At 48.7% G+C, this 14943-nt stretch overlaps 1 protein-coding gene across 1 annotated transcript; it reads right to left on the bottom strand.

The window, feature by feature from the left end:
• Positions 1 to 1009: 1009 nt before the first annotated feature.
• Positions 1010 to 3767, bottom strand: LOC129853132 (cytochrome c oxidase subunit 7C, mitochondrial-like). The gene is made up of 3 exons (XM_055918857.1): positions 3597 to 3767; positions 1764 to 1910; positions 1010 to 1100 (listed from the first exon to the last, which is right to left on the bottom strand). The coding sequence occupies exons 1-2, from the start codon at positions 3669 to 3671 to the stop codon at positions 1794 to 1796; spliced, it is 192 nt and encodes a 63-aa protein (XP_055774832.1). The 5' UTR covers positions 3672 to 3767; the 3' UTR covers positions 1010 to 1100; positions 1764 to 1793.
• Positions 3768 to 14943: the final 11176 nt, after the last annotated feature.

Below are 14943 nucleotides of genomic sequence, written 5' to 3'. Positions count from 1 at the left end.
GGTTCGGGGCGAGGGGACGTACTAAAGTTATACTGTTACACGAGCAATAAGTCCAGACAAGGTCAAAAAAGCTCCATTACAGTTCGTAGAAACATGTCAAACAATGTATATAATCAATCTTTAGGATGTTATCATAAATCTTCAATAATGTTTCAACCAGGCAATTCCTTTGTCTTTAGAAAGGGAACGGAGCTCGCGCTCACAGACGCACGCGATTAACTCAAGGCTTTCAGCCAGACCACTGGTTGAAACAGCTCTTATTCGCCCCCCTTTCACAATAGTGTGAAACATTCTAAAGACTGTTGACATCTAGTGGAAGCCTTAGGAAATGCAATCTGACCCCAGACACAGTATATTGGATTGGCAAACACTTAAAAAAAAACTATTACTCAGATTCCCCACTTCCTGGTCGGATTTTTCTCAGGTTTTTGCCTGCCATATGAGTTCTGTTATACAACAACATTATTTTAACAGTTTTGGAAAAAAATCTACTAATTATATGCATATTCTAGCTTCTGGGCCTGAGTAGCAGGCAGTTTACTCTGGGCACCTTATTCATCCAAGCTACTCAATACTGCCCCCCGTTCCCAAAGAAGTTAAACACATTGAAGTCAGATTTCTGAGTCCCAAGTCGTTTTGAACGAGGTATTAAGCACTCAGTGGGATAGGTGACTCCTGTTACAGCATTGGAGGGCTTTCACAAATAAGTTGCTCAAATCTTGTGACTTGTCTGGTAAAAGTCACTGGCTCCAACGTCTGTTCTAAATACACACAAAAGACCACTTGGAAACAAATCTAGTTGGCACGAAAGAGAAATTCATGTAGTCTCAGACATGCATTCTCCTCATTTTCTGCTTGCTGAACATTCTAATAACTCCCATAAAACTCATGACTCCATGAAGAGCGACACTTTCTGCTACAATGCAGACTACGGAATAGCACCAAACATTTGCTGCAGCATGACATCAGTTTGCACTACAAACTCAGACAAAAACATTTGACAAACGTATACATTTGAGTGAACTTTATTTATAAAGACAATTAGGGATTCCCATTCTTCGAAACAGAGTTCTGCTGGATAAAGATGTTCAGGTGCAGACCTGTAAAAGACAGATTGATAAGGCTTACAGAATCCTGATGACAGAAATCTAATTACTGAGTAAACACCTGGGGTATATTCATTCTGCCGATTCTGTTGCAAAACGTTTCTTAATCAGAAGGGTGAGGGGCCTACCTGAAATTGTCAGTTTGGTTCTTAAACGGTAAATGTTTTTGTTTATGAATACACCCCAGAGATAAATGTCAGTGACAATTGGAATTCAGGCCAACTTCCACCAGATATGTATCAGGGTCAGTAATAAAGTGTCACATTACTATGCTTATGTGCCAGCTTATCTTAAAAGCATAATTTTTTCATTGTCATTTAGCAGACATTGGTCCTGTAAGTTGCTCAGGATAAGTTAGGGTTAAGTTAAGTGCTCAAGGGCAAATCGAGAGATGTCACCTAGTCTGCACAGGAATTCAAACAAATGACCTTTCAGTTACTGGCCCAATGCTCTTAAACGCTAGGCTACCCGCAGAACTGAAATATAAACTTGCATGACATTTGAAACTGTTTCCCACAGACACTGGGGTAATTTACTTTAGGTCTGCCGTAGAACAACAAGAGAACAATCGTGATAGATGTCACTGTTCCAATAGGGATGCAAGTAAATGCCAAACAGTGCTGACATTCAGATTAAAAATAGATCAGCGGCAATTACCTTGGAGGTTACGTGGCATTCATTGTCACTTCACTTCTTCAGGAGTTGGTGTCTGACGACGATGAAGGGAAAGGCGAAGCCACTGCCGAAGAACACCACCATCATGCCCAACAGACGCCACTTATTCTGCACTGAGAATGGCAGGTTCTGTTTAACACAAACAAAACAAAAGTGTGTTGAGAGATGAGGACTTAATGAGTTTATCGCAGTTAAATGTGACGTCCAAGTTGGACTGCAAACAGCTTGACGGCAGTCAGTGTCAACCAATACAACTGTGGCAAACTCAATGCAAAACTGAAAGTAGCTGGCTAACTGCAGAAATAACATTTCTGTTTCATGTCTGCTCAAAGTATAATGTAGCAAACTAGCTAGCCCTGGTAATTATGTTAGGAAGCTGGCCCTGTCAAGGTTTTACACTATATAGCAAGCTAAGTCAAATATCTAACGTTAGCCTGTCTAATCACTCAACACTGCCAAATTCTGAAAATCCATAGTTAGCTAACTATCTACTTAAATGACAATAACTTGCTCAACAACTGCAAGTGTCAATTCCATATGGCTCACAAGTTAGTTAACTGGCTGATAAAATAACAAGCAAGTGAATTAGCTAGCTAAAAGGACAAATATGCATGTCAAACGACAACCCACCAAAAAAAAAACTTCAGAAAAGGCATTCCGTGACCCAGGAAACAAAACTGCAGTTTCATTACTATACTTAGATAATTGTATGAATAATGGTTCAATTAATAATAATTTAAAACAAGTACCATTTCGAAACCATTTCTCCTATCAACATTATAAGGTTACCATGTGATCAACATTATAAGGTTACCATGTTACAAGTGTGACACGTCCCGCTGTATTTGCTTGCAGAAAGTAATGAATGTACTGGACAAGAGAAATCACGAAATAATATGTTGAAAGGTGCTCAATGGATTTTCCTCGACGCTTGCTGTAGCTGTTGGGACCTTGAACGTTTAGAACGCGGTGTTAGCTAGCATACGTTATACTGTCTAAATCTTGGGCCATAATTGCTTTTGCATAACCTTGTAGGCCAAGCAGCTGCCAAATCGTCCTATAACATTAACTGCGGAAACCACTGTAGATGGTTAACATACATTTCTTTGTTTCGGGGTTAATCTGGATCAGTGAAGGACCGGTAACAAGTGTTGGAGTTTATACAAGGACGAATACCGAAAGCACAAATAGTTGTGGGTCAGTGTTCAACAAAAGTAGCTAAATAAGGTGAACGTGTGCAACAAAAGTAACTAACCAAGGCGAAACACAGCGCTATGATTTAAATACTAAAAATAATAACTGCTATTTAAGAAAAAAATGTGTAATGTGTTCATTCATAACATTATCTATGTAATGTTGAAATTTTGCAGTTTTGTTTCCTGGGTCACGAAACAACATTTTTGGTGGGTGGCCCTTGGTCTATATTGAGCATGCTGCATATAAATGAAGACGGTATATTACGTTTATGGCAACCACGTTACTGTAGTTAATGTTAACTTACATAGTTAGATTACATTAGTTGGCGGACATTAAGTTAGCTAGTTAATGTTAGCGATTAGCAGTGTACAACGTCAGCTTTAAATGTTAGCTATACTAGCCATGTTACGGGAAGTCAAAAAACACCAAGCAGGAGTAAAAATACAATATTGACAATATTGTTGCATCTCGAAAAAAAAAAGTATAACTAGCTAGCACTTGGTTTTGAAACCTGAAGAATAGCTTGTGACCTCCACGCAGGCTTCTGAGTGAGGCCCGAGTTATAATAGCGCGGTTTTATTTAGCTAATATTTGTAACCTTCAATTGTGGGAGATTACCTGTCCTGGTCCCTCAGAGTAATGCGAGGACCGAACAGCGGAGGTTGTGAATCGTCGTACAGCCTGTCCCAGCATGATTATTTTTAGTTTATTTGCTTGTTCCTTCAAACAAGAACAAATGCCTGCGACCTTCTTGTTGCTGTATGAGAGAATGTTGAACAGCCTTATGGGAAATCAAAACGAGTTAGCTAGGACTGGGAAATGTAGTCTTCTTCTTCTTCTATGAGGTTTAACGGCGGTTGGCATCCAATTTGTTGCATTACCGCCACCTACTAGACTGGATAACAACTCCCTTATACTTTGCTTGAAAAATAAAAATGTACTATATAAATACCATACCATCTAACACTACACTCACTAATTTCAAAATTATATCAAATAAAATTAACACCACCTATTCCACTAATTAAATGTATTTATTCCTACCTCATGCCATCATCCTGAAAGAATGGGACATCACCACTTAACGCACTCGGTAACTCTTCTGATGTCAAGCCTCTCACACACAAATACCTCTCTGCAGCTGCCCCCACAACCTCAATTTTCTGCGACTTCTGTTCCATCCCTGCAGTACAGTTGATAACCATTGCTATAAATGCTAAAAATCCAATCTTACAGAAACTTATATCACTTGTTGGTCTTTCCCTCTGTACTGGTATATCTCTACTACTCTCACCACTCCTCCCCCTTAACCCATCATCCTCTACTTTCTTCACTGCCTCAGCATATGATAACTTCTGCACTAATCTAACCCTGGAAACATCAACCTGCCTCTCTCGCACAGGATATTTCTGATTCCCAGCTCCATGGGCACCCTTACAATTAACACATTCCACTACTTTCCCCAATACTACACAGTCCTTTGTCTCATGCCCTTCTGCACACTTCTCACACATTGGAACCTCCCTCCTACACACTGCTGTCACATGCCCATAAGCTTGACACCTGTAGCATCGTAATGTATTTGGTGTAACGGATGTGAAATGGCTAGCTAGTTAGCGGGTACGCGCTAATAGCGTTTCAATCAGTTACGTCACTGCACACTTCTCACACATTGGAACCTCCCTCCTACACACTGCTGTCACATGCCCATAAGCTTGACACCTGTAGCATCGTAATGTATTTGGTGTAACGGATGTGAAATGGCTAGCTAGTTAGCGGGTACACGCTAATAGCGTTTCAATCAGTTACGTCACTTGCCCTGCAACCTAGAAGTAGTGTTTCCCCTTGCTCTGCAAGGGCCGCGGCCTTTATGGAGCGATGGGTAACGATGCTTCGTGGGTGACTGTTGTTGATGTGTGCAGAGGGTCCCTGGTTCGCTCCCGGGTCGGGGCGAGGGAACGGTCTAAAGTTATACTGTTACATTGATGCTGTTGACCCGGATTACTGGTTGCTGCGGAAAAGGAGGAGGTTGAAAGGGGGGTGAGTGTAACGGATGTGAAATGGCTAGCTAGTTAGCGGGTACACACTAATAGCGTTTCAATCAGTTACGCCACTTGCCCTGAAACCTAGAAGTAGTGTTTCCCCTTGCTCTGCAAGGGCCGCGGCCTTTGTGGAGTGATGGGTGACTGTTGTTGATGTGTGCAGAGGGTCCCTGGTTCGCTCCCGGGACGGGGCGAGGGGACGGTCTAAAGTTATACTGTTACATTGGCACATACGCTCGTAGAGGAAAACTTATATATCCTAACTTCACTTTGTCGGGCAAAGACTCAACTTCAGAACTCAAAAGAACAGACAATGACTCTTCTGTTTCCCCACTCTCACCACCCTGTCTGCGTCGCATCAAATGACGAGCATCATATACACCGGGAATCTTTCCCCTCAGCTGGTCAACTTTTATATTTACTGCTACCCCAGTTATCACTCCTTTTAGTGGTACCCTTTTCTTACCCCCATTCATTTTACTCCGAGAGCATTCTCCCTCTGACCAACAGAAACACAAACAATTATCACTAGACCACTTATGGTTACCCTCACCGATTGTAACAGTCCTGACCTATTTATGTTAGTTTTTATGTGTTTTTGGTCAGGGCATGTGTTATGGGTGGGCAGTCTATGTTATCTGTTTCTATGTTGGTTTCGGTTTGCCTGGTATGGCTCTTGATTAGAGGCAGGTGGTTTGCATTTTCCTCTAATCAAGAGTCATATTTAGGTAGGGCATTATCACTGTGTGTTTGTGGGTGATTGTCTCCTGTGATGTCTTCGTTATGTTAGATGTATTCACTTTTGGAGCTGTTTGGCTGTTCGTTCGTTTCGATGTCCGTTCCTGTTCGTGAGTTTACGTTTGTCCATGTAAGTTTATGTTCAGGTTGCGTGTACGTCGTTTTCTTATTTTGTAGTTTGTTGAAAGTGTTTTGTTTAGTTTTCGTGTTGCCATCTGCATCGTTGTCATATGTAAAATAAAGATGGCATATTTCCCTAACTCCGCATTTTGGTCCGAAGATCCTTCTCTCCTCACCTCTTCCGAGGATGAGGAGAGCGACAGCTATTACAGAATCACCCACCAAAATACAGAGACCAAGCGGTATGGGAAAAATCGACGGAGCAACAAGGACTTTTGGACTTGGGAGGAGATCCTGTCTGGTAGAGGACCCTGGGCGCAAACTGGGGAATATCGCTGCTCTCGTGAGAAGAGTGAGGCAGTCACAGCCCAGGAGCGCTGGTATGAGGAGGCAGCTAGGAGACGTGGATGGAAGCCGGAGAATCAAGCTCGTAACCGGAATTATGAGGGGACTCGTTTTGCACGGAAGCCCGAAAAGCCCGTGAGTAACTCCCAAAAATTTCTTGGGGGGGGGCTAAAGGGTAGTGGGCTAAGGGCAGGTAGGAGACCTGCGCCCACTTCCCAGGCTAACCGTGGAGAGCGGGAGTACGGGCAGACACCGTGTTACGCAGTAGAGCGCACGGTGTCTCCTGTACGTGTGCATAGCCCGGTGCGGGTTATTCCACCTCCCCGCACTGGTAGGGCTAGATTGGGCATTGAGCCAGGTGTCATGAGGCCGGCTCAACGCGTCTGGTCTCCAGTGCGTCTCCTCGGGCCGGCATACATGGCACCTGCCTTACGCATGGTTTCCCCGGTTCGCCTACACAGCCCAGTGCGGGCTATTCCACCTCGCCGCACTGGCAGGGCGACCGGGAGCATTCAACCAGGTAAGGTTGGGCAGGCTCAATGCTCAAGAGAGCCAGTACGCCTGCACGGTCCGGTATTTCCGGCGCCACCTCCCCGCCCCAGCCTAGTACCTACAGTGCCTATATTTCGCACTAGGCTACCAGTGCATTTCCAGAGCCCTGTTCCTCCTCCACGCACTCTCCCTATAGTGCGTGTATCCAGTTCAGTGCCTCCAGTTCCGGCCCCACGCACTAAGCCACCTGTGCGTCTCCTAAGTCCTGTACACACTGTCACTTCTCCCCGTACTAGTCCTGAGGTGCGTGCCCTCAGCCAGGTGCCACCAGTGCCGGTACCACGCACCAGGTATAGAGTACGCTTTGAGAGTTCAGTGTGCCCTGTCCCTGCTCCACGCACTAGTAGGAAGGTGCTTATCATTAGCCCGGTGCCTCCAGTTCCGGCACCACGCACCAGGTCTACAGTGCGCCGTATCCGGCCAGAGCCATCCGTCTCCCCAGCGCCATCTGAGCCATCCGTCTCCCCAGCGCCATCTGAGCCATCCGTCTCCCCAGCGCCATCTGAGCCATCCGTCTCCCCAGCGCCGTCTGAGCCATCCGTCTGCCAGGAGCCTGCAAAGCCGCCCGTCTGCCATGAGCCTGCAAAGCCGCCCGTCTGCCATGAGCCTACAGAGCCGTCAGCCAGACAGGAGCCGCTAGAGCCATCAGCCAGACAGGAGCCGCTAGAGCCGTCAGCCAGACAGGATCTGCCAGAGCCGCCAACCAGACAGGATCTGCCAGAGCCGCCAACCAGACAGGATCTGCCAGAGCCGCCAACCAGACAGGATCTGCCAGAGCCGCCAGAGAGCCATGAGCAGCCAGAGCCGTCAGAGAGCCATGAGCAGCCAGAGCCGTCAGAGAGCCATGAGCAGCCAGAGCCGTCAGAGAGCCATGAGCAGCCAGAGCCGTCAGAGAGCCATGAGCAGCCAGAGCCGTCAGAGAGCCATGAGCAGCCAGAGCCGTCAGAGAGCCATGAGCAGCCAGAGCCGTCAGAGAGCCATGAGCAGCCAGAGCCGTCAGAGAGCCATGAGCAGCCAGAGCCGTCAGAGAGCCATGAGCGTCGAGAGCCGTCAGAGAGCCATGAGCGTCGAGAGCCGTCAGCCTGCCATGAGCGTCGAGAGCCGTCAGCCTGCCATGAGCGTAGAGAGCCGTCAGCCTGCCATGAGCGTAGAGAGCCGTCAGTCTGCCATGAGCGTCGAGAGCCGTCAGCCTGCCATGAGCGTAGAGAGCCGTCAGCCTGCATGGACCTGCCAGAGCCGTCCAAACAGGACCTGCCAGAGTCCTTCAGCCGGGATCTGCCCCTTGTCCCGGTGCTGCCCCTTGTCCCGGTGCTGCCCCTTGTCCCGGTGCTGCCCCTTGTCCCGGTGCTGCCCCTTGTCCCGGTGCTGCCCCTTGTCCCGGTGCTGCCCCTTGTCCCGGTGCTGCCCCTTGTCCCGGTGCTGCCCCTTGTCCCGGTGCTGCCCCTTGTCCCGGTGCTGCCCCTTGTCCCGGTGCTGCCCCTTATTCCGGTGATGGTCCTTATCCTGGTGCTGCCCCTTGTTTTTGTGCTGCCCCTTGTCCCGGTGCTACCCCTTGTCCCGGTGCTGCCCCTTGTTCCGGTGCTAGCTGATTATTTAGGGGAAGGTAATGTTTGGGTGGTCAGTGGTAGGGGTAGACAGAAGAGGGGAGTGACTATGGTGGTATGGGGACAGCGTCCGGAACCGGAACCACCACCGTGGTCAACTGCCCACCCGGACCCTCCCCTGGACTTTGTGCTGGTGCGCCCGGCGTTCGCACCTTGGGGGGGGGGGTACTGTAACAGTCCTGACCTATTTATGTTAGTTTTTATGTGTTTTTGGTCAGGGCATGTGTTATGGGTGGGCAGTCTATGTTATCTGTTTCTATGTTGGTTTCGGTTTGCCTGGTATGGCTCTTGATTAGAGGCAGGTGGTTTGCATTTTCCTCTAATCAAGAGTCATATTTAGGTAGGGCATTATCACTGTGTGTTTGTGGGTGATTGTCTCCTGTGATGTCTTCGTTATGTTAGATGTATTCACTTTTGGAGCTGTTTGGCTGTTCGTTCGTTTCGATGTCCGTTCCTGTTCGTGAGTTTACGTTTGTCCATGTAAGTTTATGTTCAGGTTGCGTGTACGTCGTTTTCTTATTTTGTAGTTTGTTGAAAGTGTTTTGTTTAGTTTTCGTGTTGCCATCTGCATCGTTGTCATATGTAAAATAAAGATGGCATATTTCCCTAACTCCGCATTTTGGTCCGAAGATCCTTCTCTCCTCACCTCTTCCGAGGATGAGGAGAGCGACAGCTATTACACCGATTCCACATTACCCAACTATTTTTTTCACCCACCATGAAATCATAAATGGATCAGCCAAAAGGCAAGAGTCCACTTTTTCCATAAACTTCACTCTTACTGCCACAGACTCATCTTTTTCCTGATCCTCGGTGCATACCTTGTTCTCTGATAACTTCACCACACCTACCACCTCCGATACTTCTCACTCACTTCCATTTCTCCTCCTGTCTTCAGTTCCCTCTGCTTACACTTTCTACCATTCTTCTTTAACAAACCATCTCCCCTTTTCCCACCATTTTTATCTGACTCAAGCTCACCCTCTTCTTCCCTCTCTCTTTTAGACCTCTTCTCCCTCTCTTTTCCCCTCCATTCCTCCTCTGTTTTCCCAGTAGACATCTCCTTATGGTAATACTGTACTGCTCCTGACAACCATCTTGTTCTTGCTTTCTCTATGGACTCCATTTCCGCAGAGGCTTCCCGTCCTCCCTCTCCGTCCGACCCCACGCAGCTAAGCTAGCTCGGGATATGTAGTTCTCCAGCAGATGTAATTTATTTATTATTTCTCATTATCCATGGGGTAATAACAATAATTTATGGAGTCCATAAATTGTGATACAACATAAAACCAAAGACAAAGTCTTCACTAAGACATAAAGCATTATTAATGTTAATGTCAAGTAATATACAGTACAATTTATAAATTGCTGTGGCATCGATCTATTCTGAGCACAATTGAAGGTAGTCTACTTACAGTCCAGAACGTGTGTTGTGATGTATAGTATCTGATGTTGATCAAGTTTATTGTTCATGTGATGCATTTGGGTGCATAATTATTTATATAGAGATTTTCAGAGAAATCTGTTTCTCTATGGTCAGGGATGTGATACACATATAGGATTTTAACTTGAGCCAGTTTTTTACAGCAAATTAAGGTCCTACATCGGCAATGCTTCCTTCTGTGGTAAATTACACCTCTCATCAGGTCCGTGCTATGACTGCTGATGTGACATTTGCTTTTTTCCAAATTGCTTCCACTCTGTTCACGTTAATGAGCTGATAATGAACCTAATGAATAAGTGATATCATTGTGTTGTATGGTAACGTCTTGCCTTAAAATATCAACGATAGTCACTCCTGTAACGGCTCTCTTTCGGTGAGTGAGTTGACCAAGGCGCAGCGGGTTGTGAATACATAATTAACTTTATTTAACAAGACGAAACTAAACACACGAAGAACACTTGAATAATTTTACAAAACAACAAAATGAACTAGACAGACCTAAACTATGAACTTACATGAAACGAGGAACACATAAACAGGAACAACCGAACGAACGAGACGAGACAGTACCGTGTGGTGCAACAAACACAGACACAGTGACAATCACCCACAAACAAACAGTGAGAACACCCTACCTTAATATGACTCTCAATTAGAGGAAAACGCAAAACACCTACCTCTAATTAAGAGCCATACCAGGCAACCCAAAACCAACATAGAAACAGAAAACATAGACTGCCCACCCAAAACACACGCCCTGACCATCACACACATAGAAAACAACAGAAAACAGGTCAGGAACGTGACAGAACCCCCCCCTCAAGGTGCGAACGCCGGGCGCACCAGCACAAAGTCCAGGGGAGGGTCTGGGTGGGCATCTGACCACGGTGGTGGCTCAGGCTCCGGACGCTGTCCCCACACCACCATAGTCACTCCCCGCTTCTGTATCCCCCTCCCAATGACCACCCTCCAACTAAAACCACCTAAATGAAGGGGCAGCACCGGGATAAGGGGCAGCACCGGGATAAGGGGCGGCACCGGGATAAGGGGCGGCAGGTCCGGGCTGAGGGACTCTGGCAGGTCCGGGCTGAGGGACTCTGGCAGGTCCTGGCTGAGGGACTCTGGCAGGTCCGGGCTGAGGGACTCTGGCAGGTCCGGGCTGAGGGACTCTGGCAGGTCCGGGCTGAGGGACTCTGGCAGGTCCGGGCTGAGGGACTCTGGCAGGTCCGGGCTGAGGGACTCTGGCAGGTCCGGGCTGAGGGACTCTGGCAGGTCCGGGCTGGGTGGCAGCTCATGACTGTAGGGCAGCTCATGACTGTAAGGCAGCTCATGACTGTAAGGCAGCTCATGACCGTAGGGCAGCTCATGACTGTAGGGCAGCTCATGACTGTAGGGCAGCTCATGACTGTAGGGCAGCTCATGACTGTAAGGCAGCTCCTGACTGGCTGGCGGCTCTGGCAGCTCCTGACTGGCTGGCGGCTCTGGCAGCTCCTGACTGGCTGGCGGCTCTGGCAGCTCCTGACTGGCTGGCGGCTCTGGCAGCTCCTGAATGGCTGGCGGCTCTGGCAGCTCCTGACTGGCTGGCGGCTCTGGCAGCTCCTGACTGGCTGGCGGCTCTGGCAGCTCCTGACTGACGGACGGCTCTAGCGGCTCCTGACTGACGGACGGCTCTAATGGCTCGGGACAGACGGGCGGCTCTAATGGCTCGTGGCAGACAGATGGCTCAGACGGCGCTGGGCAGACAGATGGCTCAGACGGCGCTGGGCAGACAGATGGCTCAGACGGCGCTGGGCAGACAGATGGCTCAGACGGCGCTGGGCAGACAGATGGCTCAGACGGCGCTGGGCAGACAGATGGCTCGGACGGCGCTGGGCAGACAGATGGCTCAGACGGCGCTGGGCAGACAGATGGCTCAGACGGCGCTGGGCAGACAGATGGCTCAGACGGCGCTGGGCAGACAGATGGCTCAGACGGCGCTGGGCAGACAGATGGCTCAGACGGCGCTGGGCAGACAGATGGCTCAGACGGCGCTGGGCAGACAGATGGCTCAGACGGCGCTGGGCAGACAGATGGCTCAGACGGCGCTGGGCAGACAGATGGCTCAGACGGCGCTGGGCAGACAGATGGCTGAGACGGCGCTGGGCAGACAGATGGCTCAGACGGCGCTGGGCAGACAGGCAGTGCAGAAGGCGTTGGGCAGACGGCCGACTCTGCCCTGCTGAGGCGCACAGTAGTTCTGGTGCGTGGTGCCGGAACTGGGGGTACCGGGATGACGGCACGCACTTCAAGGCTAGTGCGGGGAGCAGGGACAGGGCACACTGACCTCTCGAAGCGCACTATAGGCCTGGTGCGTGGTACCGGAACTGGAGGTACCGGGCTGAGGGCACGCACCTCAGGGCGAGTGCGGGGAGAAGGAACAGTGCGTACAGGGCTCTGGAGACGCACAGATGGCTTAGTGCGTGGTGCCGGAACTGGAGGCACTGGGCTGGAGACACGCACCATAGGGAGAGTGCGTGGAGGAGGACCAGGGCTCTTAAAACACACTGGAAGCCTGGTGCGTGGTGTAGGCACTGGTGGTACTGGGCTGGGGCGAGGAGGTAGCGCCGGAAATACCGGACCGTGTAGGCGTACTGGCTCCCTTGAGCACTGAGCCTGCCCAACCTTGCCTGGTTGCATGCTCCCCGTAGCCCGTCCAGTGCGGGGAGGTGGAATAACCCGCACTGGGCTGTGTTGGCGAACCGGGGACACCATGCGTAAGGCTGGTGCCATGTAAGCCGGCCCAAGGAGACGTACTGGTGGCCAGATATGTAGGGCCGGCCTCATGACATTTGGCTCAATGCCCAATCTAGCCCTACCAGTGCGGGGAGGTGGAATAACCCGCACTGGGCTATGCACCCGTACAGGAGACACCGTGCGCTCTACTGCGTAACATGGTGTCTGCCCGTACTCCCGCTCTCCACGGTTAGCCTGGGAAGTGGGCGCAGGTCTCCTACCTGGCCTCGGCCCACTACCTCTTAGCCACCCCCCCCCAAGACATTTTTGGGTGGTACTCACGGGCTTTTCGGGCTTCCGTGCTAGACGCATCCCCTCATAACTCCGGTTCCCTTCTCCGGTTGCCTCTGCTCTCCTCAGTGCCTCCAGCTGTTCCCATGGGAGGCGATCCCTTCCAGCCAGGATCTCCTCCCATGTGCAGCAACCTTTCCCGTCCAAAACATCCTCCCAAGTCCATTCCTCCTTCTTGCGCTGCTGCTGTCCGTTAACCCGCTGCTTGATCTGGGTTTGGTGGGTGATTCTGTAACGGCTCTCTTTCAAGGCGCAGCGGGTTGTGAATACATAATTAACTTTATTTAACAAGACGAAACTAAACACACGAAGAACACTTGAATAATTTTACAAAACAACAAAACGAACTAGACAGACCTAAACTATGAACTTACATGAAACAAGGAACACATAAACAGGAACAACCGAACGAACGAGATGAGACAGTACCGTGTGGTGCAACAAACACAGACACAGTGACAATGACCCACAAACAAACAGTGAGAACACCCTACCTTAATATGACTCTCAATTAGAGGAAAACGCAAAACACCTGCCTCTAATTAAGAGCCATACCAGGCAACCCAAAACCAACATAGAAACAGAAAACATAGACTGCCCACCCAAAACTCACGCCCTGACCATCACACACATACAAAACAACAGAAAACAGGTCAGGAACGTGACAACTCCGAAATATATTAGTACCCTCAATACATGCTACCATAGGGGAAGTGGAGTGGTTAACATCCTCCAAAAGGATTTTGGCTGGAAATTACCATGTCAATGTGAAAGCCTGCAATTTCTGCTTGATGGACTGCTACATTGGGGTCAATCTGCTTGAAGAAAATTTCAGCCCATTGCACTCTGTTCTACAGTATATAACTCATAGTGCGGGGCTGGGGGTTGAGCTTTAGGATACAGGGCCTGTCATGCCAAATAGTGTCCCCCTGTCAAAAAGTGCCCCCCCCCCCCCTCCGCGTCACAATGGGATTCGATGAGTTCTAGCTTCTGTTGCTAGGGCTGTTCTAGAACTTGCAAAATTCTGACCAGATTACGTAATGAACCAAAGCGTCCGTTGATTTGCTGGTTGCTTGGCTCTATTTTACCTTGTAGCGGTTGTGAAGGAAGGAGGACACGGGCAGTTCTAGTTCTAGTTCTATTTCACCTCATAAGCGCTCGCTCAGTTCGCGCAAAATTATTACCTCAGAATTGTTCTCCAAGGATGGTGTTTTTGATCGTGACTACCTGCTGACTACCTGTGAGAAAGATGGATGAAAGTGAGAGAAGGAGAGCGAGGTGGGAAGAGAGTGGAAGACAGAAAGAGAGAGAGATGGAGAGAGAAAGACATCAGTGCACATGTACTTAAACTTGAGTATTTCAACAACTCTTCTCTTCCAACTTCTTAGGCAATCATATGTACCTACAGGGGAAGGATGGCCAGCCACACAGGAGGGAGATTTTTACTAAGGAGGAGAAGGAGGCCGTGCTGACCGAGATGCATGTTGGCCATTTCGGAGTGAAGTGCATGATTGCCAAAATCAACCTACGCTTCTCCTGACGAGGAATTATCAAGGAGGTGGGCAGCTGGGCAAGTGAAATAACCTTTTGTTTATCAATCACATTCTATTAAATCTGAAATTATTATGATTTCAATGAATGTAATTTCCGAGAGCACACAATGTTTCAATTTGTCAGTTTTTGCTTAAAGGTCAGTACCCTGTCTAGCCTGCCAGAGGTTTGAGAGGGCGAAGACTGTGGTGCAAGAGTTGAAGCCCATCAAAGTTGTGTCACCATGGCACATGATCGGTAAGTGTCCCAATTCAAATCTTGCCCTGATAAATTGTTTTGTAATGGTTGCTTTATTTGACCACAGCAGAGTTCAATATTATAGAATGTGTGTGTGTGTGTGTGTGTGTGTGTGTGTGTGTGTGTGTGTGTGTGTGTGTGTGTGTGTGTGTGTGTGTGTGTGTGAAAATCTGCACACTGTATGACACAGATACGGGTAAGAATAAAGTAATCTTCTCTCTAACACTAAATGTTAGGGGTGGACCTCATCGGACCCTTCACGAAATCCA

The sequence above is a fragment of the Salvelinus fontinalis genome, chromosome 4, assembly GCF_029448725.1.
Source record: "Salvelinus fontinalis isolate EN_2023a chromosome 4, ASM2944872v1, whole genome shotgun sequence".
Classification (NCBI taxonomy): domain Eukaryota; kingdom Metazoa; phylum Chordata; class Actinopteri; order Salmoniformes; family Salmonidae; genus Salvelinus; species Salvelinus fontinalis.
The sequence above is the reverse complement of the archived record's forward strand: the minus strand, read 5'-3'. Positions and strand labels throughout refer to the sequence as shown.

What these genes read in the sequence shown, in the direction of transcription:
- LOC129853132 (XM_055918857.1), bottom strand. Translation starts at nt 3,671, where the DNA reads ATGCTGGGACAGGCTGTACGACGATTCACAACCTCCGCTGTTCGGTCC. An exon ending in ACTCTGAGGGACCAGGACAG is followed by an intron (nt 1,911 to 3,596) that starts GTAATCTCCCAC and finishes TGTGTTAAACAG; the next exon opens with AACCTGCCATTCTCAGTGCA.